The 23,207-nt window shown below is 41.2% G+C and overlaps 2 protein-coding genes across 2 annotated transcripts in view; both read right to left on the bottom strand.

Moving 5' to 3' along the window:
* Positions 1-23,207, bottom strand: part of hif1an (hypoxia inducible factor 1 subunit alpha inhibitor) — a 265,779-nt gene that overhangs the window by 33,661 nt on the left and 208,911 nt on the right. The gene's annotated exons all lie outside the window — the stretch shown is intronic.
* scdb (stearoyl-CoA desaturase b) lies at positions 6,164-23,058 on the bottom strand. The gene is made up of 6 exons (XM_083897340.1): positions 22,946-23,058; positions 18,268-18,574; positions 16,549-16,679; positions 14,646-14,851; positions 11,166-11,398; positions 6,164-7,834 (listed from the first exon to the last, which is right to left on the bottom strand). The coding sequence occupies exons 2-6, from the start codon at positions 18,527-18,529 to the stop codon at positions 7,635-7,637; spliced, it is 1,032 nt and encodes a 343-aa protein (XP_083753466.1). The 5' UTR covers positions 18,530-18,574; positions 22,946-23,058; the 3' UTR covers positions 6,164-7,634.

Raw genomic sequence — 23,207 nt, 5'->3', positions numbered from 1 at the left:
TTAACTTCTACCAAAGGCATTTTCTGGGGAACATACTTCATACTACTTTAAGGTACTTCATACAACACTGCTATATCTCCTCTCTCAAACCCAGCGTCAGCACTCAGGTGTTAAATGCCACGAGGATCATGACATGGTCTGACACTCAGCAGCCAATGGGACAGAGGAGGTCTGATGTCACAGACATTCTGCCAAAAACCTCACACGACAACAAACACAACAAAACAAACATGAATCCTCTCTTTAACACAGAGCATTTGTGTCGACCCTGCGGCGACGTCGCTCTCCAGCAGAGGGAGCAAGAGCACAGATCTTTGCACATGGCTCAGAGATGTGTTCATCCTCCCTGATCATCTCTGGTGATCATGTGCAACAATTAAGGGCCATAATTGAGATTAATGTTTATGTTATTTATCTAATTTTATCAGATTAATCCCCGCTGAGAGGAGCTATCTCTTTTATAAGGTAAAACTGATGTAGATATGAGCGGCACATAAACTTTCAGAAGAACAACCTGCTCGTATAAAACACTTGACCTGGATACTTTCGCCCACTGCTTTAAAGGTGCAGTGGGTAAACATTTTGCATTTGTCAGTGAATTTGCATGTTGCAGGTGAATGTGGGAGAACCGAGAGTGTGTCGTGAATGTCATTCAGTGAATGTCAAAATGATGAGGACAGGTGAAGGATGAGGACAGGTGAATGATGAGGATAGGTGGGTAATGAAGACAAGTGAATGATGACAGGTCAACGACAAGGACATGTGATCGACAAGGACAGGTAAGTAATGAGGACAGGTGAATGATGAGGACAGGTGCGTTACAAGGAGAGGTGAATGATGAGGACAGGTGAGTTATGAGGATAGGTAAATGATGAGGACAGGTGAATGACAAATGAAGAGGACAGGTGAATGACGAGGACATGATGTGGACAGGTGAACGATGAGGACAGGTCAATGACGAGGACAGGTGAGTAATGAGGACAGGTGAGTAATGAGGACAGGTGAAGGATGAGGACAGGTGAGTAATGAGGACAAGTGAATGATGACAGGTGAATGACGAGGACAGGTGAGTTATGAGGACAGGTGAACTACAAGGACAGGTGAATGATGAGGACATGATGTGGACAGGTTGAATCCTAAAGACAGGTGAATGATGAGGACAGGTGAATGTTGAGATCAGGTGAATGATGAGGACAGGTGAACAATGAGGACAGGTGAATGATGAGGACAGGTGAATGATGAGGACAGGTGAATAATGAGGACAGGTGAACAATGAGGACAGGTGAATGATGAGGACATGATGTGGATAGGTTGAATCCTAAGGACAGGTGAATGATGAGGACAGGTGAACATAAGGACAGGTGAATGATGAGGACAGGTGAATGTTGAGGACAGGTGACTGTTGAGGACAGGTAAATTGACGCTAATGAAGGTCCCTGAGTGTGTGAGAAAGTTAAAGCACTTGTGACCTTTGACCCAATTTGCTACATTATGTGTTTACATACATTTTATTATACTTTCCTCTCATCACAGAATAAGTGCACACACACTTTATCTCCTTTTTAAACGTTGCATTTTGCCATGTTTTTGCATCTTCTAGAGACAAACGTGATGCGTAATGTCAGCTGCATATTCACAGACATTTTTACGCTTTGGTGCGTTACAACGTACAACCAGATATGTATTCATATCATTATCATCATCATCTCTTTTTGCTTGACCACCTCAGACCAAATCAGGCTCAAATATACAAAGTAGAAGGCTCTAAAGTCCTTGTACTTTTTTTTTTTTACTTTGCCCATCAGTATGAAAACAAAAAAAGAAGCTGCTCCTCCCATTAAGACAAAACACGATAAAGAGCCGGTTTGTCGACGGCACACACTTTGAAAGCTGCAAAGTATTGCTCGCTGCGCCGTATCTGCACAAGTCTGACACAAAGGAGTCCACGAGGAATGCTTAAAGAATATCTGTGGACAATCTAAGTATGTGCAGTATGCTCCGTCCACAAGTGCCGCGTCAGCGTTTTCAGATGAGGGCGATACGAGGGCGATAAACAAGGAAGCACGAACACCGCAGAGAGAGAGAGAGAGATTTTAATCAGTGTGTGCTGATGGCATGTGGATGACTTTCAATTAATAAGGTACAGGATTTCTGTATGGGGAGAATGAGATACTGGAGCTGATGGGGTTTAATTATGTCAGCGGCAAAAACGAACATCTGGAGATTCTTCTTCACTCCTGTCACACAAACTCACAGGGAATCAGGGAAGGAAGTGTGGGTTTGTATTGAATTAAAGGAACACATATAGAGTCATATTATATATATATTGTTTACAGATGTGGAAAGAAAGAGTACTGAAATATTCTAAAGTAAAATGACCACTATTTTGATGATGTTTTGCTTAAGTACTAGTAAAAGTACTGCTCTAAAAATGAGCTTGTGTTAAAGTAAGAAAGTTTAAAATTGACTACATTTTTCAACATGTTTGGGGTTCTGCAAAAAGGACAAGGGAACACAAATCTCACACAAATTTTTTTTACCTTCACAAATTAAAGTGCTGACGAAATAAAATACGTAAACACAATGTGTCAGTCAAAGTGGGTCAAAGGTCACAAATGATTTAACTCTCCCACTCACTCAGGGTCACTCATAAAACCAATTCACCTGTCTTCATCATTCATTCACCTGTCCTCATCATTCACCTGTCCTCATCGTTCATCTGTACTCATCATTCGTTCACCTGTCCTCATCATTCACCTGTCCTCATCATTCACTTGTCCTCATCATTCACCTGTCCTCATCATTCACATTTCCTCATCATTCATTCACCTGTCCTCATCATTCACCTGTCCTCATCATTCACATGTCCTCATCATTCGTTCACCTGTCCTCATCATTCACCTGTCCCCATCGTTCACTTGTCCTCATCATTCATTCACCTGTCCTCATCATTCACCTGTCCTCATCATTCACCTGTCCTCATCGTTCATCTGTCCTCATCATTCGTTCACCTGTCCTCATCATTCACCTGTCCCCATCGTTCACTTGTCCTCATCATTCATTCACCTGTCCTCATCATTCACCTGTCCTCATCATTCACCTGTCCCCATCTTTCACTTGTCCTCATCGTTCACCTGTCCTTGTCGTTCACTTGTCCTCATCATTAACCTGTCCTCATCATTCACCTGTCCCCATCGTTCACCTGTCCTCATCATTTACCTGTCCAAATCATTTACCTGTCCTCATCATCCACCTGTGTCCTTGTAATTCACCTGTCCTCATCGTTCACCTGTCCTCATCGTTCAACTGTCCTATTCATTCACCGGTCCTCTTCATTCACCTGTCCCCATCATTCAACTGTCCTCATCATTCACATGTCCTCATCATTCACTTGTCCTCATGATTCTCCTGTCCTCATCATTCAATATACAACTCCTTATTTGGACATTCAGGGTTGAAATGTCCTATAGGTTGTGCTGAAAAAATGGATATACAGTAAGACACTCTAAGGGTTAAAGGTGGTAGAAAATGAGTGAAAGAGTAAACTATGTCAGTGGGTGCTGTAAAAATGTTGGACTCTACCACTTTGCTCTCTGATAAAAGTTCCATTTACATAACGCAGCTAATTCAAGAACATGTTTACAGACTGGACGTTTCATTGCAGCGCTGTGTGGTCACATGGTTTGTGAGAACACTGTACGCCACGCGGCCGTAAAGGTGAACAATAAAGGCCTCTGTGTGCAGTGTAACCCTGTACCACTCACGGCCACTTTATTAGGCATACCTGTTCAACTGCTTTTTAATGCAAATGTGTCATCGGGCCGATCACACGGCAGCGCCTCGGTGCATCGAGGCGTGTGCACAACACATGAACACGGAGTCAGACTCATGAGGTTCAAACCAGACATCAGAATTTGGAATGATTTAAGTAACGCAACACGGTTGTTGGTGCCAGACGGGCGTCTCTGAGTATTTCAGAAACTGCTGATCTGATTTCACCACAATGTCGCAGAAAAAATATCCTGTGAGCAGCAATTTTCTGGATAAAAAAAACAAAAAAAACGCCTCGACGGTGCCAGATTTCAGAGGAAAAAGTGACAAGAGTGTTTCAAAATAAGAGGGAAGCAACACTTGTCGCAACCAAGGTATGCACAAGTGTCAGGAACTCTCTCTCCTCACAGCAGCAGCAGCAGCAGCAGTTATCAAAATCTAGAGTAAAGTTCATTCGGATAGAAGAAATCTCACCGTCTCATCTTGCGAACTCGTGATGGACAGATATGCAAATGCAGAGCTCGTGTGCGATAACCAATTTTTGCTTTTACTCTGAACCCGCTGACGTTATCGAGCATCATCATTGTCTGGTTTGAGTGACACGTGGTGATGCGTCGATAACGCGCTGATGTGTTTTCGTCGTAATAATGAGCCCTTATTTTCTTTAGTATATCATTGTACACTCTCTTTTCTTCCAGATATGTTTCAATCCCATCACTGTATAGTTATATAGTATTGTGGATTTAATGTTTAGTATTTTATTGGCTCCACTAAGTTTAATGTGCCTTATGAAATGGCTACTGGGGGATTCTCATAAACAAATTTCAATGTCACCACACCTTCTGCCACTTCCTGAGGTGTCCTTTTGTACCTAATAAAATGGCCAGTGAGTGTATAAGAGCTGCGTTTAATTCCATTTATACTACCGTGCAAAAGTTCAATTAGAAATGTCCTTATTTTTGAAGGAAAAGCACAATTTTTTTCAATGAATAAAGGACTATTCTAGCTGCAAACATCTGGTTTTTAATGGAATATGTACATAGGTGTATAGAGGCCCATTTCCAGTGTTCTAATGGTACATTGTGTTTGCTAATCGAGTTAGAAGACTATTGGATGATTAGAAAACCCTTGTGCAATGATGTTAGCACAGCTGAAACTGGAATAAAAATCATTATTTCTACTCTTTGTCAATGTCTTGACTATATTTTCTATTCATTTTGCAACTCTTTTGATGAATAAAAGTGTGACTTTTAATGGAAAACACACAAAAAAATGTAAGTTACTAACGCTAGTGTAGTAAGGAAAAATTGTGTTTTTGTGTAATTCAGTATATGAATAAGGAGTATTACAGAATTCCAACAAAACCAGCAAAACATACTTTGTCACAAGTATAACATTTTGTTTCCTTCTTTTTTTCCCCACGGCATTTTTATGTTAATGATTGGTACGTTAACGGCAGCTAACGTTAGCGTTAGCGTGCGTTAACGCACGTTGCATTTCCGTGGCGACTGACCGGAAAAAGACGCATGTGATGCAGTCGAACTGGAGCGGTCTGTTTATTAAAAAAGAAAAGTGCATCGCTACAAATAACCAGCGTACCCGTGTACTGCGTACGTGTGCCTCTGTTTTTAAAGTTTAGCGTCACTTTAGAGACTCATTTTAACAATCGGGAGTCACGTAAACATGACCTCACGCGCTAACGTGTGTTATCGTTGACGCCATTAACGTGCCCAGCACTAGTTTCTGTAAAGGTTAATAAACCTGTATGTAGTAGCTCTTTAACCAAAATGATATTTGTAATGCTTAATGTTTATTTAAAGGTGCCATATGTAAGAATGTGGCCAAAAACGGTTCCTATATTCAAATTCAAAATACAGAGGTCTTTTAGGTTTCGTTTTCTGACGTAACTGGCAACCCATGGTTGCGTGGCAGCTGAGGCTCTACTGACTGCAATAATAGGTAGATGGCAGGAGGTGGCGCCACATGCCAAAACATGATTTGCAGTCTGCAAAAAAAAATATTTAATGAAAATATTTTGTCTGCACTGTTGTTGTTGGTGAGTTCAGTTTGTTATATGAACATTATTCCTGAATCTCTGACATATTGGGAGGATTTAATGGTCAGTTGCTTTAGATTTATTACATAATGCACCTTTAACTTTGTTTAAACAAAAACATGTAAGTTACTAACAGTAGTGTAGCAAGGAAACATTGTGTTTACTAGTTATTTCTATTGCAGGGACCACAAATAAAGAATGGAACACAAAAGTTATGATCATATATATTTTTTTTAATTCAGTATATGAATAAAGAGTATTACAGAATTCCAACAAAACCAGCAAAACATACTTTGTCACAAGTATAAAATTTTGTTTCTTTCTTTTTTTCCATGGTACATCTTGTGGGGAAGAAGAAAAAAACAAAAACATTCTTTGAAAAAATGTGGCCGTTTTAAGGCCGTCTCAATTTCAAGAAGTCTAATAACACTGTAACAAAAGTGACTCCTCTGTAAAAGGGGAGCGGTGACAAATATCACAAGAGTATTCTTTAAGGAACTAACAGCAAGACTGCGTCTTGTGTTCCGTTTGGTTTTACACAAAAAAATCCTAAGTTATAAAGCACTGTTTTTCATTGAAAGGTCCCTCCTCTTCTTCTTCTTCTTCATCATAAACGTGGGACTATAGATTTTCGCGGTTTGCTTAGAAACAGGTCGACGGACAATTTACTCATCAATAACTTCCTCTTTTAATTTTTTTTTCCTCAAACAAAAAGTGCGACCCCCTCGTAAGGCATTTGGGCAAGAGTCCTGGCGTAATGCTTCGATAATATATCGACAGAGCTTAAAAAGGATCAAAGCACCTCTTAGCATGTGCCACGTTGGCCTTATCTGAGGGAGAGGGGAGTCCTTGGGTGTACTGAAAATAATTCTCTCTTCTCACGTCAAAAGTGAAAAAGTCTGGCGTCGGCGGCGTCTAAATGACGAGGATTAATGACCAAGTCTGACTCAATCGGCAGTGTAGATATACGGCGCACACACACACACACACACACAAGAGAAATTCTCATTAATCCTCATTAAGAACCACTTGCAGACGGCGGGTGTGAACGCGTCCCCCCCCCCCTGAATTTATCCGGGATTATTTAAGTGACGATAAACGGAGGGGGGAGGGGGGGGTTTGAATTCAGCAGCTTTTTCTGTTCAGTTCAAGACTACAAGGCTCGCTAAGAAAAATATAGAAAACCTCAGCTTAAAACAGGACAAATACCAAGATTAAAGTCCACTCCCTGTGGAAATGAAACACAGCACACGACACAGACGGATGTTTGAGTGAGACGCCGCCACGGCACGGACAACACGCGTTGTTAGGTTTTTCAATACAAAGCTCTCTCTCAAAAAAAAAAAAAAAAGTGCCAATGACTGTTAATAAATAGCACGTTAATAAATAATATACAGTAAATTATGTTGTAATTTCTGCGTTTTACACACCACTCGCTGAAAAACCACTCAACTGTGTGTCCTACCGTTGTTGTTGTTTTTTGTGTGTGTTGTGCCCGTTTGTTGTTGTTTTTGTTGAAAAATGCTGTGCTTGCACGTGTCACTGGCTTTGGAGAATGGACAAAAATATAAAGAGACCCACACACAAGTGATGAGAAGGTCCGTCGCTCTTTTAAAAAAAGCCAGTATTAATCTCTCGGGAGGAGGTTTTTAACTTATAATCAGAGGCTTTGGTAATCACCGCCCAACCGCTGAAATGCTGCTATACCTGTTGCTACGCTCTCGTCTCGGGGTTTGCTTTTTTTTTTTTTCGACAACATCGACATCACAACAGTAGGATTTGGCGCCGCGGCGAGGGTCGCGCGCCTTCAGCCACTTTTCTGGATTCCCTCGCCCGTCCGCTTGACGCGAGCGACGATCGTCGCGTTCGACACCCGCTTGCGCTCCCTGGCCAAACCGAGGGAGCACATCGTGTCTATGAAGGCGGTGGTGACGTTCAGCTTCCAGCCGAACTCTCCCGTGGCGTAGTCGAAGGGGAACGTGTGATGGTAGTTGTGGAAGCCTTCGCCTAAAAGTAGACAAAAGGGAAAGAAGAAAGTGTTGAGACAAAAAAAACCCAGCATTTTTTTATGTTTTTCTGTTAATGCTTGGCACGTTCGCGGCGGCTAACGGTGTCAACGTTAGCGTGCATCAACGCATGACGCGTTTCCATGGCGACTGACCGGAAAAAGGCACGCGCAACGTCATGTTTACGCGGCGCGGCACCGGAGTCCAGGCACCGTTTACCAGTTAGCACCGCTAGCTGCGTTAGCTACAAATAACCAGTGTACCTGTACCTCTGTTTTTAAAGGTTAGCGTTAACAATCGGGAGTCACGTAAACATGACCTCACGTGCGTCACGTGCGTCACGTGCGTCACGTGCGTCACGTGCTAACGTGCGTTATCGTTGACGACGTTAACGTGACCAGCACTAGTTTCTGTAAAGGTTAACGCACCCGTATGAAGTTGCTCTTTAACCGAAATGATATTTTAACGCTAAAAAATGTATTTAAACAACTAGTTTTATTGACAGGCGGTCGAGTACATGACTAAAACAGAGTGACAGCATTCTTAGCACATTTAATCTAAGTATAATCTTTAATTAAAACCAATTAATTAGAGCATTGTAGCAGAAATTCAAAAGAATCACCTGTGAAAACACCATCCGATCATAATGAACGATCCTACTTCATTAACTGGATCGTGATGCATCAATCAAACTGCCATCAGGGCGACTCTCGCCCTCTTCGTGCACTAATCGCACATGATCAGAAGACGACGCCATAGCTGTTATGGCAAAAAAAAAAAAAGTGCCAACAACAGGTGTTTGTCGCAAACAAAAGACGTTTTTTTGGGTCGGGGGGAAAAGCTACTGCGTAGAAAAAGGCTGATGCAGAGCGATCCAAGACCAGAGTGAACATCGGCGACAACGAAAAGCCCAGAAAGGGCTGCAAAGTGAAGCCATGGTGGCTCTGTTTCTACTGGGTTCACTTTTTGATGTATTTCTTCATCACGTTGTCAAATGAGCAAGTATCCAAGAGCGTTTTTTTGGAACAGAAAAAGTACAGAAAGTTACAGACGGTGTGCTTGTGAATCTGTGCTCGTTGCGCATCCCTGTTCTCTGGAGGCGGAGCTTCAGAGGGAAGACGTTTGAATTCAAAATGCAGCCTGTAGCTTTAAAGGAAGCCTTAAACCCTTAAATGAAGGGTTGGAGACTCCTACTCTACCTTTAACCAGAACGGAGTTATTGAGGCGAGACGCGTCGCAGCACTTTCACAAGCATTGCAGACGTTTCAGATTATACGCCATAAAATTTACATCCCTGTGATAAGACCTACGATAGACCATATGCTTTACTATTCATTGTAATAGTAATAATAATAATGATAATTTTTGTTTTTTAGAGCAAAAAAAAAAAAAGTTTTCTTTGGAGGAAACATGCAAATATTAAAAAAACAAGGCAATAATAATAAAAGACAGCACAAACTATAAAAGCCAGATTAAATCACAGGCCGTAAAATTAAAAAGCCATAAGCGGGGACAATCGGACGCAGACAGCGCACAAGATAAACGGGCACTAACACACTTTAGATACGGAGAAAGGTCAGTTTTAATCGGACAGGCTTTTTAGAAAGCGGTTTAAGACGCTGCTGCTGCTGCTGCACGTAAAATAAGAGTGTTCGACAGTTCTGTTTTTCAAAAGGTGTGGATTTCAAAGTCCGACCGTACAGTATTTTTATGATTTAAGACCTTTGCAGATGAACACAATCTGGAGCCGATGTTTCAAATATAAAAAGGTGGGTGTTGTGGAGGATATGGTGCATTTGAACACATTCAAACGTGCAGGCGGTGTAACTCGCTCCGCTTCCACGTCTGAACGTGACTCACGACTCACGCAGCGGCGAGCGATAGCCGGCGATCGCATGCGAGGAAGAGCGGAGTGAAGTGAAGTGAAGAGAAGAGGAGGCTTATTTTAGGCCGAACTGTCACGTGATGTCATTCACAAAGCTACCAAATCCAGACCGTCATGTTGCACGGTTGTCACGGTAACACAGAAGGTGAAGGTGAAGAGAGAGAGAATGTGCTTTTTTATTTAGTTTGAACTGACAACAAAAATGCAGCAATGATGATTTACGTGTGTGTTACCGAGCAGAAATCAGTCCCGGCGGCTATTTCTGTTTCTGTGCTGCCGGACACTGCAGTCGTCATCAGATACTATCAAATGGGGATTTAATCGAATTGGAAAAATGCTTTCAAATACAATTTCCGCACTGTTATTGCAGCTGTAACTGAATAAGATGGAAAAAAGTGTTTTAAATTGACTGAAGCTTGAGTTTTTTGTTGAAATGCTGTTCACAGTGAGCAGTAAATACAGTCGTCTGGTGTAGATGTTGACGTCTGGAATAGTTGGCTCGTGAAACGTCGTCCTAACAAAACGACAAGTCGTGATTATGAGGGATTATATTTTTCCAGAGAACTCCATATCAGGACGTGAAGATGTAATAAGTGTTTTAGACGGAGTTCCTGCACATTTTCCATTTCAAAATCCCATACTTTTTCAGACTCAAATTCCCTGACTTTTAAAACATCTGAATACAAATTGTTAGATGTTTATTTTGTAAATAAATGGTTTTAAAATCCTTCACTCATTCTCCATGAAGCCAGCCCTCGCAAAACATGCATCGACCCATGGCGCTGACGACGAAAAATTAAATAAACGAGAATCGCAGTTGAGTGGCGAACGGTAACCATGGTAACTCGACACCATTCTACAGCCAGCTTGATTAGTTTCATATCATCTGCAGGTAAGGCTATGTTGCATTAGTATCTTGTTTTGATTTGTATATATTAATATATTTAATTTTAGAAAGTGAGATAAACAATTTTCCACACTTATCCAGACGTGGAAATTACTCTAATTAAATTACATACTTTTCCATGCTGCGTAGGAACCCTGTTTAGAAGCAAATTACACTCAATATTTACTTATTTTTTTCTTTCCACCATGTATTCTTGTAACCAAAAACACTTAAAATTGTGAAAAATCACAATTATTCGACACTGTTCAGTCTCTTTAAGTGAGAGTTTGATGTCGTTTTCAGAGTCGGGTCTCTGTGGTTGTCAGCTGTAAAATAAAAATGACTCAACTATTCTTAGAATACTGCATAAATAACTGTCCACCTCTAGAATAAATAAACAAACAAACATTAACCACCGTGTTTGCACACCGTCCAACCACAGAGTCACAGCTGCAGCGGCCTCATCTACACACACACACACACACACACACACACACACACACACAAACACACACACGTACAAGACAAAGATCACTCAGTCATAAACGTGTGTTCTCTTACCCATGGCGCTGAAAGCGACGAGCGGGTTCTCCCTGGGGTTAATGGTCTTGTCATACGGTCTGTTGCCCCACATATGTGCAGCGCTGTTGACCAGCCAAGTGGCGTTGAGCACTAAAGTGTATCGCAGGAGCCCGGGGACGAAGTACGCCACCGACAGGGACTCGCCCCAGAAGTACCAGGGGATCAGGGTGGGCACGAGGAAGCAGAGGACCACCACGGAGAGCTTGTAGTGCCTGGAAACCAAAGAGAAATGTTGAGTTATTGAGCGTAAACCAAACAAACAAGCTTTTTTCATCATTAAAACAAGATTTCTGATTGTTTTAGCTTCTTAAATGTGAATATTTTCTTTGTTTCTTTGCTCCACATAATAAAGAAATTAAAACTGAATCATTTTTCTTTGTGGACAAAACAAGACATTTGACAACATCGTCATTTCCAGGTTTGACAAACACTGATCAACGTTATGTTAACTTTTTTAGACATTTTATGGAACAAACGATTACTTGAGAAAGTAATCGAGAGACTAATCGATCTCAAAAATAATTGTTAGTTGGAGCTCTAGTTGTGAAGATGCAGCAGAAAAAACTCATTCTGGTTCTTCCTGAAGCCAAACAGGAAATAACAATATATTGAAAAGCCACTAGGGGGCGACTGCACTGGTTGTAAAAACAGAAAGGAAAAGAAAAATTTGTTGACTTTCCACTTGAACATCTGCAAACATTTGAATGGTGCTGGTTTTCGCTTCCTCTCCAACAGAAAATGTCAATTTAGTAAACTATGTTCGCTTTTAGAGGAAAATAGAAGATAAAATACGTGTGCTGGGCACGTTAACCATGGAAACGTGTCATGCGATAACGTTGACGTGTTTCCATGGCGACTGACTAGAAAAAGACGCGCGTGACGTCATGTTTACGTGTCACGGCACCGGAGTCCATGCACTGTTATCTGTGTTAGCTCCTTTAGCGCCGTTAGCGGGCCTGCAGTCGAACTGGATCGGTCTGTTTATGAAACGAAAAGAGCAGCGCTACAAATAACTAGCGTACCCGTGTACTGCTGTGTGTGCCTCTGTTTTTAAAGTTTAGCGTTACTTTAGAGACTCGTTTTAACAAATCGGGAGTCACGTTAACATGACGTCACGCGCGTCTTTTTCCGGTCAGTCGTCATGGAAACGTGTCGTACACTAGCTTCATTAACGCCATTAACAATGTGCCCACTACTATTAAATAAGAATGGTTCCAATAGCAGCCTGACGTCAATAAAGTCCCAGTATCAGAAAACTAACATGGCGGCAGTCATGGCTTCATAAAGTCAGCATATTGCAGTTCCTTTCTGTGCCATAAATGACAAGACTGAGGCAAAAGAAAGTTGTCTATGACAGTTTTAACTCACGTAAATAATCTTATTTTAAATTCCAAGAATGGCTGTCCACCGACAGAGACGCTGCACAGTCCATAAACATATCACAGAAGAGGACACACGCATTTAGCGCTTCGTCGTTGTGTGCGAGCGAACGTAAACATGTTGTCACAGTTACCAACATCAGTTCAGTGCACACGGTTGACCTGGAACCTTGTGACTGGGGTTTCTCTTCAACCGTGTTAATCCCTGTTTGACTGGAAGCACAAATGAAAGAAGAAAAAAAAAACTGGGAACGCTTCCAGAGACGAGTAGAAAGGTTGACAAATGACCAGCGAGTGGACACTGCGTGTGCGTGTGTGTGTGTGTGGACATGCTGTCCTCTGGAAACTTCCCTTATCAGTGCATCCATTATCTTGGTCACTTTGACATCCTGTACGGCCTGAGCCGAAAGGGAAGTCACTATTAATGACAGGAATAAAAGGACCAGTCCCAAAAGCCTGTGAGTGCAACTGCTCTACAGATTCAGCGGTAACAGTCAGGCACTTTTTAAAGCAGGATTTAATTTACTTAAATAAATATTTATCTTACCTTTTATTAACTTTAAACCAGTTTTTCTTATTACACCAATTGTCTTAAAGTTTTGTGAAAAGTAAAAAGTAATGTTTACCATAATCCTGGATAAAAAATATTGATTAGATAATAAATATATTATTGTCCCGACACAAGATATGATTATTGTTGTTGCCAAATATTGATATTTTCATGATAGCAACATGACTCTTGTTCAAAGTTACATTACATAACTTTTTAAGCTTTAACTCGTCATTATTAGGTTAAACATGATCGCACGGTTTAATAGTTTAATAGAAAGGTGACACCATCCACATTTGTATTGTATTTCCCCAAGGGGTTCTTTAGGGGAAAAAAAATAGAGAAACCTTTTTAGAACAACTGGACCACATTAGTAACCTGAAACCTACACACACTGAAAAGAGCAGCATTCACAATCACAACACATGGTTAAAGGCCAAATACACAAAGCGATGTCTCTTTCAGTGGTTGTTGAAGAGGAAAATGGGGGAAAAAAAACCTCCAAAATAATCCTACAATTTGACTTTTTAAACAATTCATTGAGTCATTGTTTTGCCCAAAAACGGTTTTCTTTGATATACGGAGCAAATAAACCAGAACTTATTCACATTTAAGCAGCTTTGTTTAATCTAGCTATCTGCCTATAAAGCAAGTTGCGTCTGTCTGTGACAAGCATATCATGCTAACCGTTAGTCAGCTCGCCCTAAGACTTTGGATATGGGTTGAGCATGGCCCGATGGTGTGCATCCTTGATTTTCACATTTTTCGGAGGAATTTTAATTTTCACTGATTTATCACGCTACACCAGGCAGGCAGCGGCTCATCAGCAGTAGCTGTGCTGTCTGGAGCGGGTAGGCGGCAGTGAAGAGGCTGTCCTCACGGCGGGTGAGACATTTTCACACGGTTCACTGCAGAACATGGTGTTATACTGAAAAGACGAGGTTCACCAATACGCAAGCACATATTTGTTTTGCATTAGCATGCTATTACTTTGCGGCAAACTTGGCGAACCTGTTTCAAAAGGTAAGCTAGTGAGGCTACAATTAGCACTAGCGTAGGGCTAACAGAATACAAACACTGTGCAACCACATTAGGCACAACGCAAATGTTTTCATTTTCATTAGCGTAGCTAGATGTTGTGACTGTCGCAGTCACAAAACAGTTAGCTACGTCCCTTATCATGCATTACCGTAACTGTAGGAATACATGCTTCCTACGGGCACTGCACTAGTTCTTTAAAAAACAATTATCAACATAGTTGATGATTAACGTAGTAACCGTTTAAATGTTTCATTATACGATTGCTAAACAGCTAAATCATGATTGTTACAGTCGACTGTGTAGTTGCCCTACATTTTGCCCTTTATCCGGGTGGCGTTTAGTTTTCCCCAGAAAAACCTATTTCGCTAATGCAAAACCGCCGACTCATGCGAGACGAGATTAACCAGAATACAATATTGTAAAAGTAGCAGGAGGACGTACAGAAAACAAATAATCTTAAGTAAACAGGCACGTGTGGCGTTTGCTCACCGCCTCTGAAACATGACCACTTTATCCGCCCGCAGGTCCGACAGCTCCAGCTTGCGTCCCTTTTCGATGACGTCGGGGTGCTTGCGCAGCAGCAGCCAGCCGATGTGCGAGAAGAAGAATCCCCGCTTGGCGTTGTGGGGGTCGGCGTCCGTCTCCGAATACTTGTGGTGAACCCTGTGGTCCCTCGCCCACTCGTAGATGTCATTCTGCAGAGACACAGAGACACAGGCAGAGATGGAGGGGATTACACGAGGCACAGAGGGGTTAAGATCATCAGATTAAGGGCGGGGATCGCGTGGAGCTAAAACACTACACGCTTTTTTTACTCAGATTACATAACGCACACAGCTGTTTGAAAACCATAATCTCTTTTATTTTGAGGAAATATCATTAATAATAAACACAACATAGCCTTTCTTTTTTCTAAGTTACACAATGTAGGACTTGTTGGTGCGTGGGTTTTCAGTCCAAAAACATGCAGATTTGGGGATTAAATTGGACACTCTAAATTGACCGTAGGTGTCCCCGTGATGACCTTCAGTCTTTTGCCCTGAGAGCCAATGGGTTTGACGAGGGAGTCATTCAAGCTATTGTAAGTCGATGTTCCACCAAAAATTGGTCTCGGAGACGTTATATAAAAGGTTGAAACCCTACATCGTGTCTCTCTATGTTGGGTTAGGCCAGTTATCTCCCACTTGCCTTCCAAAATCTAGTTCTGACCTCCCTCCACTAGCTTCCTGTGCATTTTAGGATCAATTTAGATTTCAAATCCACCTCATTTACTGTATGTGACCTTTTCACTCTCCAACTTCCAGTCAGGAGTGACAAAGGTCGGCTAACCAGGGAAGGAAAAGTAAAAATGTGACCAAGCTCTGACAGAAACTGATATAAACTCATATAAAGACTTCTGGAAATGTCACTCATTTTAAACCCTTGATAAAAAAAAGACCCACTTCTTCTTCTCTTTTTCAGCTTTTTAAACTCGGGTTGAACTTCTTGGTCGGGTGAGCATGTGGAACGAGAGAATGAACGTGTCTCTCTGATGGTTGGGTTTATCCTGATTTAATCCATTTAATCCATTGTCTGATCAAGCCTTTGGTCAACTGTGGTGGTTTTGAACACGCCATGTATACTCAATAAAAAAATATAAACGCACAAACTTGAAATGGTGAACAAAAATAGAATGTTTTCCTAATTTGCTCAGATTCTTGATGCATTTGTTTATGGAATGATTCGTTTTGCTCAAACCCAGTAGTCCAGTGTCACTTGGCCACTCCTATGGCCTACAATCTCAGATTGAGTATTTCAACTCAGGAGAGTCATGGAGCATGGCAGAGTGGTGGTCAATATGCGTGACCAGTACACAGACACTCCTTATGGTCTGGTCAATAAAAGGGCACACCAAAATGTGGACTTTTGTCACTATAGAGTGTATATATTTGACATTGACATCTTAAAAAGTGTGGCAAAGGAACTAAGAAGGGATGAACTTTGCTGGTTGCATGATTTGAATGGAAGTCTGATGGAAAATTAGCTTCTATTTGAGCTTCTATAGAGTCTCAAGTGCGGGTTCTGGTAAACAGAAGATAAAGTATGGCACATGTGAGTGGACACCAGTGTGATTGACAGCTGGTGTCATCCAATAAGAGCCTGGTTGCATGTTCAAACACCTGACATGGCTGGGTCAACACCTCGATGGCTGTCTTGAGGTCTTCTTCAATAGAACATGATGTCAGTTTTTATAAAAAGTGTTCCTATTTAAGGAAGGAAATGATTAAGTACCGCACATGCAATTAGACACCACGTGTGATAACCGCTCATTTGTTTTGCAAATGTTGACTTTTCATACACGGTCCGTGGACAGGAAACATTTCCATTTCCATTTCCACGCATTTCTGTGTACCTGAAAGGCCATGGAGTTGGCGAGAGCGAGGAAGACCTGCAGGGGGAGGGTAGCCTTGTAGGACCTGTGGCTCCACAACCTGTGAGCACCTGCAGTCACACCGAGGGCACTGATGAGGTAGCACACCGCACCTGGGAGGACAGAGAGCGGTGGAAAGAACAACAGTCTTAGCACAAGCCTGTTACCATCACACTGGGGCTAATCTTACAGCCCTGGGAGCAGAGTCACTGGGACACGCCACGTTCTTTCCATCACAGTCATTACAAGAGTCAGCCAAGTCAGGAGATGGGACGGGTCGGCGGGAGCACGCGGCTCCGTCTGCCCTTCACAGTTTTGTTGTTTTCCAAAAAGCCCAGACGAGACGAGGCCAGGATTTGGACAAGTGGCAAAGAGCATTCTGTTGTTGTGGCACCACGCGGCACACAATGGCACGTCTATGGGAAGAGCGATTGTTCTTTGTCTTCCCCCGGTGAAATAATATGCAGCTCAGCATTGCAAAAGGGAAATTATGCAGTGCCCGAGTGGATACAAAGTGGAGGCTGTACAGGACAAATCTGAGTCATGCCTCTATTTATATATATATATATATTGTATATTTATCATCAGGTATGAGGAGAGGCGGGTATTTTATCACATTCGGCCCGACTAAAATAACTTTAATAATGCATAATATTCACGATAATCGAGAATTTTTTAACGTAAATGGAACCGATTTGTTGATAACTTTGTTGAACAACTGTGATGTAAGTTCAAATATATATATTATTCATGTTACAAAAGTGTTTTAGAAGTGAAAATTAATGCAAATTGTTTGTACTTAATCCGAAAATGTCAATAAACAGATTTTGGGGGAAATCAAATCTTAAATAAGATCATTATAAATCACGAGGACATGGACTGAGTGAAGAGAATGCAGACTTAATAAATAAATCACTAGGACTGTATGTTGGTGAGCATGTTCTCATGTTTTTGAAAAATATATATCAGCTAATTGCTGCTAAAATCTAATCTTAATCATGGTCAAACCTCAGTTTAATATTCACTGGAGTAGATTTAAAATGTGCGGGATTTTATGCATTATTATTATTATTACCATCATTATGCTTGTTCTGCATTTTCTTTTTTTATTTAAAGGTAGAGTATTGACAAAATGTCCAATATTGTGCATCCCTCATGTGTCATAAATCTATTGATATTTGTTCAGCTGCTTAAATGTTAATATTTCCCTAGTTTCTTTCATTAAAACTGAATCATTTTTTGGTTTTGTGGGCAAAACGACCAAATAATTGACAGAATAATCCATTAAAGTAATCATTTGCTGCAGCCTCTTGTGTTTAAATGTACAAACAAAAACAGTTGAGCTGCAGTTTTGAGCTCCTAGTTAAAGGCAAAGCCAAATTGGAGTGAGTGGAGGCTTCCAGGCAGGGTGTGCGTGTAATGAAAATCACAAGGCCAGCGTGACTCATTCTCCATTATTCCCACTGACACGACCCTCCAGGCGCTTCTGTACTGTAGATTTACTGTATGTGCATAGATCACACGCCATCAGCAGCCTGTGTTCTCTGACTGTGGCCTTCAGCAAACATCCGGATTAAAGACAAAATGGAAAAAAAAAAAAAAAAAAAAAAAACGGCTCCACATCAAAGCCTGCTAGTGTTTTTTTTAAAAACACTATAATATGATATAATATGACTCCTCTTATTTAAAATAAATACTTACTCCATGCTAGAGTTGGAACAGACGCGGAAGGGAGGACAATGAGTCCATAGAGCGCACCGGCGTGCAGCAGGGACATGAGAATGATATTCCTCCACACCGGCTTCCTGGGCGGTTTAGGTCCCTCTTTCTCCACATAGGTGTCGTCAAAAACATCCTCCACCGTCGACGTCTCTGCCGCGGCGGCCGCGTTGGAGGAGGCGGAGGCGGCGACGCCGTTCTGTCGCTTCTCGGCGCGGTGGCCCCTCGTTTCCGTCTCGGTCATTTTTTCCTTTCTATTTAGTTGTTGTTGCTGCTGCTTGCGCGGTTTCTGTAACAGCAGGAGGGGGAAGAAAAAAAAGAATGGATAAGTTGCTGAGCGAAAATGCGCACAGCAGGAGCAGCGGGAGCGCAGATATGAGGAGGAGGAGGAGGAGGAGGAGGGAGGAAGGGAAGGAGGGAGGAACAGCGGCTGGATGTGAACATGCAGCGGTTACTTGTGGCGCTTTTCTTTTTTTTTGTGCGGCTGCAGCGCCCTCATCCGCTTAATGGCTGAAGAAGAAGAATGCATCGTGGCGTGTGTGGCCCCCTGCCGGACTGATGTGGTATTGCAGGTGGGCCTCAGATAAAAATAAAATGTTTCTATTTTTTACTAAATTAGTATTTGACCAAGGAAAACAATCTAAATTAAAGGTGCCATATGTAAGAATGTGACTACATTCAAATTCAAAGTACCGAGGTCTTTTAGGTTTCGTTTTCTGACCTAACTGGCAACCCGTGGTTGCTCTGCAGCTGAGACGCTACTGACTGCAATTATTGGTAGACGGCGGTAGGTGGCGCCACATGCCCAAACATGATTTTAAAACATAAACATGATTTGCATTCTGCAAAATATTTTATACAATATATAAAGATATTAAAGGCGCCATATGTAAGAATGTGGTCAAAAACGTTCACTACACTCAAATTCAAAATACAGAGGTCTTTAAGGTTTCGTTGTCTCCCAGACGTAACTGGCAACCCGTGGTTGCTCGGCAGCTGAGACTCTACCGACTGCAATGATTGGTAGATGGCGGTAGGTGGCGCCACATGCCAACACATAAACATGATTTGCGGTCTGCAAAATAGCTACAATGGCAGAGACAACGAAACCTAAAAGACCTCAGTATTTTGAATTTGAGTGTAGTAACCGTTTTTGGCCACATTCTTAAATATGGTGCCTTTAATATCTTTATATATTGTTGTTGTTTTTTTGTTGGTAATGCAAGTTTATTATTTATTATCTTTACTGTATTTGCTGCTGTAACTATGTAAATTTCCCCACTGTGGGAAAAATAACTTAACTTATCTTATATATATTTTTTATATACGTTATATTTCAATGTTATTTGGACATGGACTTTATAGAGTAACCAGATCCCAACACAGTAAATGAGGATTTTGGGACATCCATTATCAGTGCTGAGAAGTCGTGTAAAAACGTTGATAGATTCTATTTCTATTTGCCTTAAAGGAAAATAAACACAGGATAGACGGTATGCATGGATTATAAAATGTACAGATAAATAACTAAATAAGTATTTGCTCATGACAAAAGGAGAATCTCCATCTTCTTTTCTTTATTTTATTTTCCATCAAAGGTGTTTCAGGATGGAGGCAGTGCCCTTTTGTCTAACATCTTCATTGACATCAGACAAGCATCCGTATTGATTGAAATAAAACGTAGGACAGCAGTGCAGTCCTGGTCACCCTGACCTCAAGTGTGGTGCTATTCATTTACCACAGCATGTATGTGTATCCACTGCCACCTTACATCAGCTGTTATACTTTAACTTTTCACAGTGTTTTGTCCCAATTTTCACGTGTATTAGTGCGTTAAAAAGACCTGACAGTATTTGTAATTCGGGCAAGGTGCCGTCACCTCGCACCATAACGTGTGTCTGCAGCGACCGTAACAGACACACACACCACCGGGCGCATGTGGGAGCAAACAAAGGTGAGCAACATTCTTTCCGGTCTGCACAGTTACACATGGCTCCCTGATGCACACACAGTGCAGTCACACCATCACATTGTGATCTGGTTTGAATGGAAGCATCTTCTCTGTTATTTGTGCACACAAAGGGGAACTGGCATCTTTGGATGTCATAAATTGTACAATAATCTTATTTAAGGATATTTCTTTTTTTTCCCCCACGCTAAAGTGTCTGTAGCATTGGTTCATTGGGTTCCTGTGAATCCAATAGCTTTAAGACGTTCACAAATATGAATACCTGTGTGTATTTGTAATATATTTTCTGTAAAACACAAATCAATTGTCTTGCTTTACTCTAACTTGAGAACTGTAGTTATTTCCTACTGTGGCTTTAACCCTTTAAGGTACTACTCAACCATTTGGTCGACCACACTTTAAGTCACTATATCTCATTGAAAAATGCATCAAGCTGAACTCACTAACACTTAATGCGACTTGTTCTGAATGTTGTACTTTATGAATTATGCAAACCAGCTTTATTATGGACAGACATCTCAACCGTTTGGTAGAGGCCTGTATCTGAAATACTGTAGGGTCTAATTTCACGTTTATTGTTATCATAAGTAAATAAAATAAAATAATAAAACTTGCTTTTGCTTTTTTTCCTGGTGCGTACCTTAACAGGGTTAACAACGTCAATCTGGTCACACCCGCAGTTTTACACACATAGATTATACAGTATATCTATTTTACGTTCATTTTGATTCAGATTGTAATTGTTTTCTTACCCAAGCTGGATCTTAATTCACCGTGTTCTCTGCAGAAGCTGATTTTCTAACAGAGGAAAAAAAAAATTGAAAATACCAAAGGTGCAGCCGAGGATCCGGGCAAAATGTGAAATGTAGGTTTAAGAATTTGAAAAATGAAGACGTGGTTGCGTTGATGCCGGGTTTCTGGAGTCCTCTCATACAACCTATTCTGAGGACTCTTAAAAGCAGCAGCTGATGATGATGATGATGATGATGAAGTGGATGTTATCTGCTCTGGATTGCCATTGGCTGTTGGCTTAACTGATGTTGACCGCCCTCAGTTTGCTTTATTATCTAAGAATCTTATCACATGAAGAAAACATCGCCGTTGCCTAATCTTTTATATCAACTTCTTTCGCCGTTTTATCTGAAAACAATGCAAAGGTCGCAGACACCGTGATGTCATTGTGCATGCAACACCATATACTGTGTGTGTGTGTGTGTGTGTGTGTGTGTGTGTGTGTGTGGTACAGATTATGCTCATGGAGACCCCTAGCAGAAGTGGGACTGTGTTAAACGTGACAATAAAGAGATGGTTAATATGTAAAAAAAAAGAAAGAAAAAGTTTTGATTTCATTTTGTTTCAGTTTGAACAGGAATGTCTGAAACATGAGATTGCACATGCACATGAACCCCAGCACCCTTGTGATGAGTTCCTGAGAGGCTACAAAAGTTCATTTCCCCCCCTGGCCCAGTCTGGCTCATTCTGGCTGATTTAACCACAATCTTACCATTACTTCACTCTGGAGATAACGCAACATCCGATCTTCAACCCCTGTTGCAATAAATGACCTCACTTAAACGATGGTGACCGCAGCAGAGGGGGAGAAAATGTGCTGCTCACACTGTACTCGCACTATTTTATGACCCTCAGTGAACTGGAATGAATGTGATGAACCTGCACTGAGGGGTTGGGTAACAGCTGTTCAAAGCAAAGGTGTTTATTATAGAGGGATGGAGTGAATCGGGCTGCGACAGCACCACCTACTGCACAGACACTGCCACTGCAGGTTAAAGACAGAGGAAGTGCAGCACAGACTTAGGCTGTAACATACTTTTCTTATATTGCAGATAAGGGCTGCAAATTATCGTTATTTTTAATCGATAAATTAGTTGATTATTTTTCTTAATTCATCAAATGTCTTGCTTTGTCCACAAACCAAACATTTATCAGTTTACTCAGACCTTGTTTTCATTGTTTAACTGTTTAAATCAAAACAATTGACAATCAATCGATTAATCCATTGATCGCTGCAGCCTTATTGCCCATATATCCAGACATCTAATGGATAAAATATGGGAAAGGCAGAAATAAACCTTGTGGTTCATTCTATTCCATTTTTGGGGGGGTTAGTGATTGTGTTGATTGTTGTACTGTGTGAAATGGATCTGTGTAAATATTCACATACATTGTATTTGTTTGTCCCAAAAAAAAATTCATATAATATCAAAGATGAAGACAAGCAACAAGTGCTGCTGGTAAAGCATTAAAGGTGAATTATGTAATAAATCTTAGGCAACTGGCCATAAAATCCTCCTAATATGTCACAGAGACTCAGGAATAATGTTCATATAACAAACTGAACTCACCAACAACAACAGTACAGACAAAGTATTTGCATCAAAAAAAAATATTTTGCAGACTGCAAATCATGTTTATATTTTGAAATCATGTTTTGGCATGTGGCGCCACCTACCACCGTCTACCAGTCATTGCAGTCAATGGCGGAGAAAACGAAACCTAAAAGACCTCGGTGTTTTGAATTTGAGTGTAGTAACCGTTTTTGGCCACATTCATACATATGGAACCTTTAGATTCAAGATTTCAAGGGTCCAGTGTGTAAGAACTAGTGCTAATTGGTGGCATCTCATGGACAGACTGCAGAATGCAAAACATGGAAGACTCAGATGTGCTCACCTCTCACTTTCCCAAGCATTTTGGGGAACTACGGTGGCCTTTGGGACGTAATCTCTCTTTCACAACACTCTCCCAGTTCATTTTCCTTCTTTGTGGTTCATGCAGCTGAAGATGGCAGCCTTCATAAAGCAAGCCGCGTACCTTAAGTGGATTAAAACAAAGGCTTATTCTTAAGCCACAAAAGCCAAAATAGCTATATTTTAAATCAAAATATACACTTACACAAACAGTAGGACCGTCCAAAATGCTACACACTGGACCT

The sequence above is a fragment of the Microchirus variegatus genome (genome assembly GCF_963457635.1).
Source record: "Microchirus variegatus genome assembly, chromosome: 11".
NCBI lineage: Eukaryota > Metazoa > Chordata > Actinopteri > Pleuronectiformes > Soleidae > Microchirus > Microchirus variegatus.
This window is presented reverse-complemented; position numbering and strand designations above follow the sequence as displayed.

Excerpts from the sequence above, each read along its gene's own strand:
- scdb (XM_083897340.1), bottom strand. The coding sequence starts at position 18,529 with ATGACCGAGACGGAAACGAGGGGCCACCGCGCCGAGAAGCGACAGAAC. Across the intron at positions 16,680-18,267 it reads TGTTCCAACTCTAGCATGGA|GTGCGGTGTGCTACCTCATC; the intron begins GTAAGTATTTAT and ends CTGTCCTCCCAG. Across the intron at positions 11,399-14,645 it reads GTGGTCATGTTTCAGAGGCG|GCACTACAAGCTCTCCGTGG; the intron begins GTGAGCAAACGC and ends TTTGGTTTCCAG.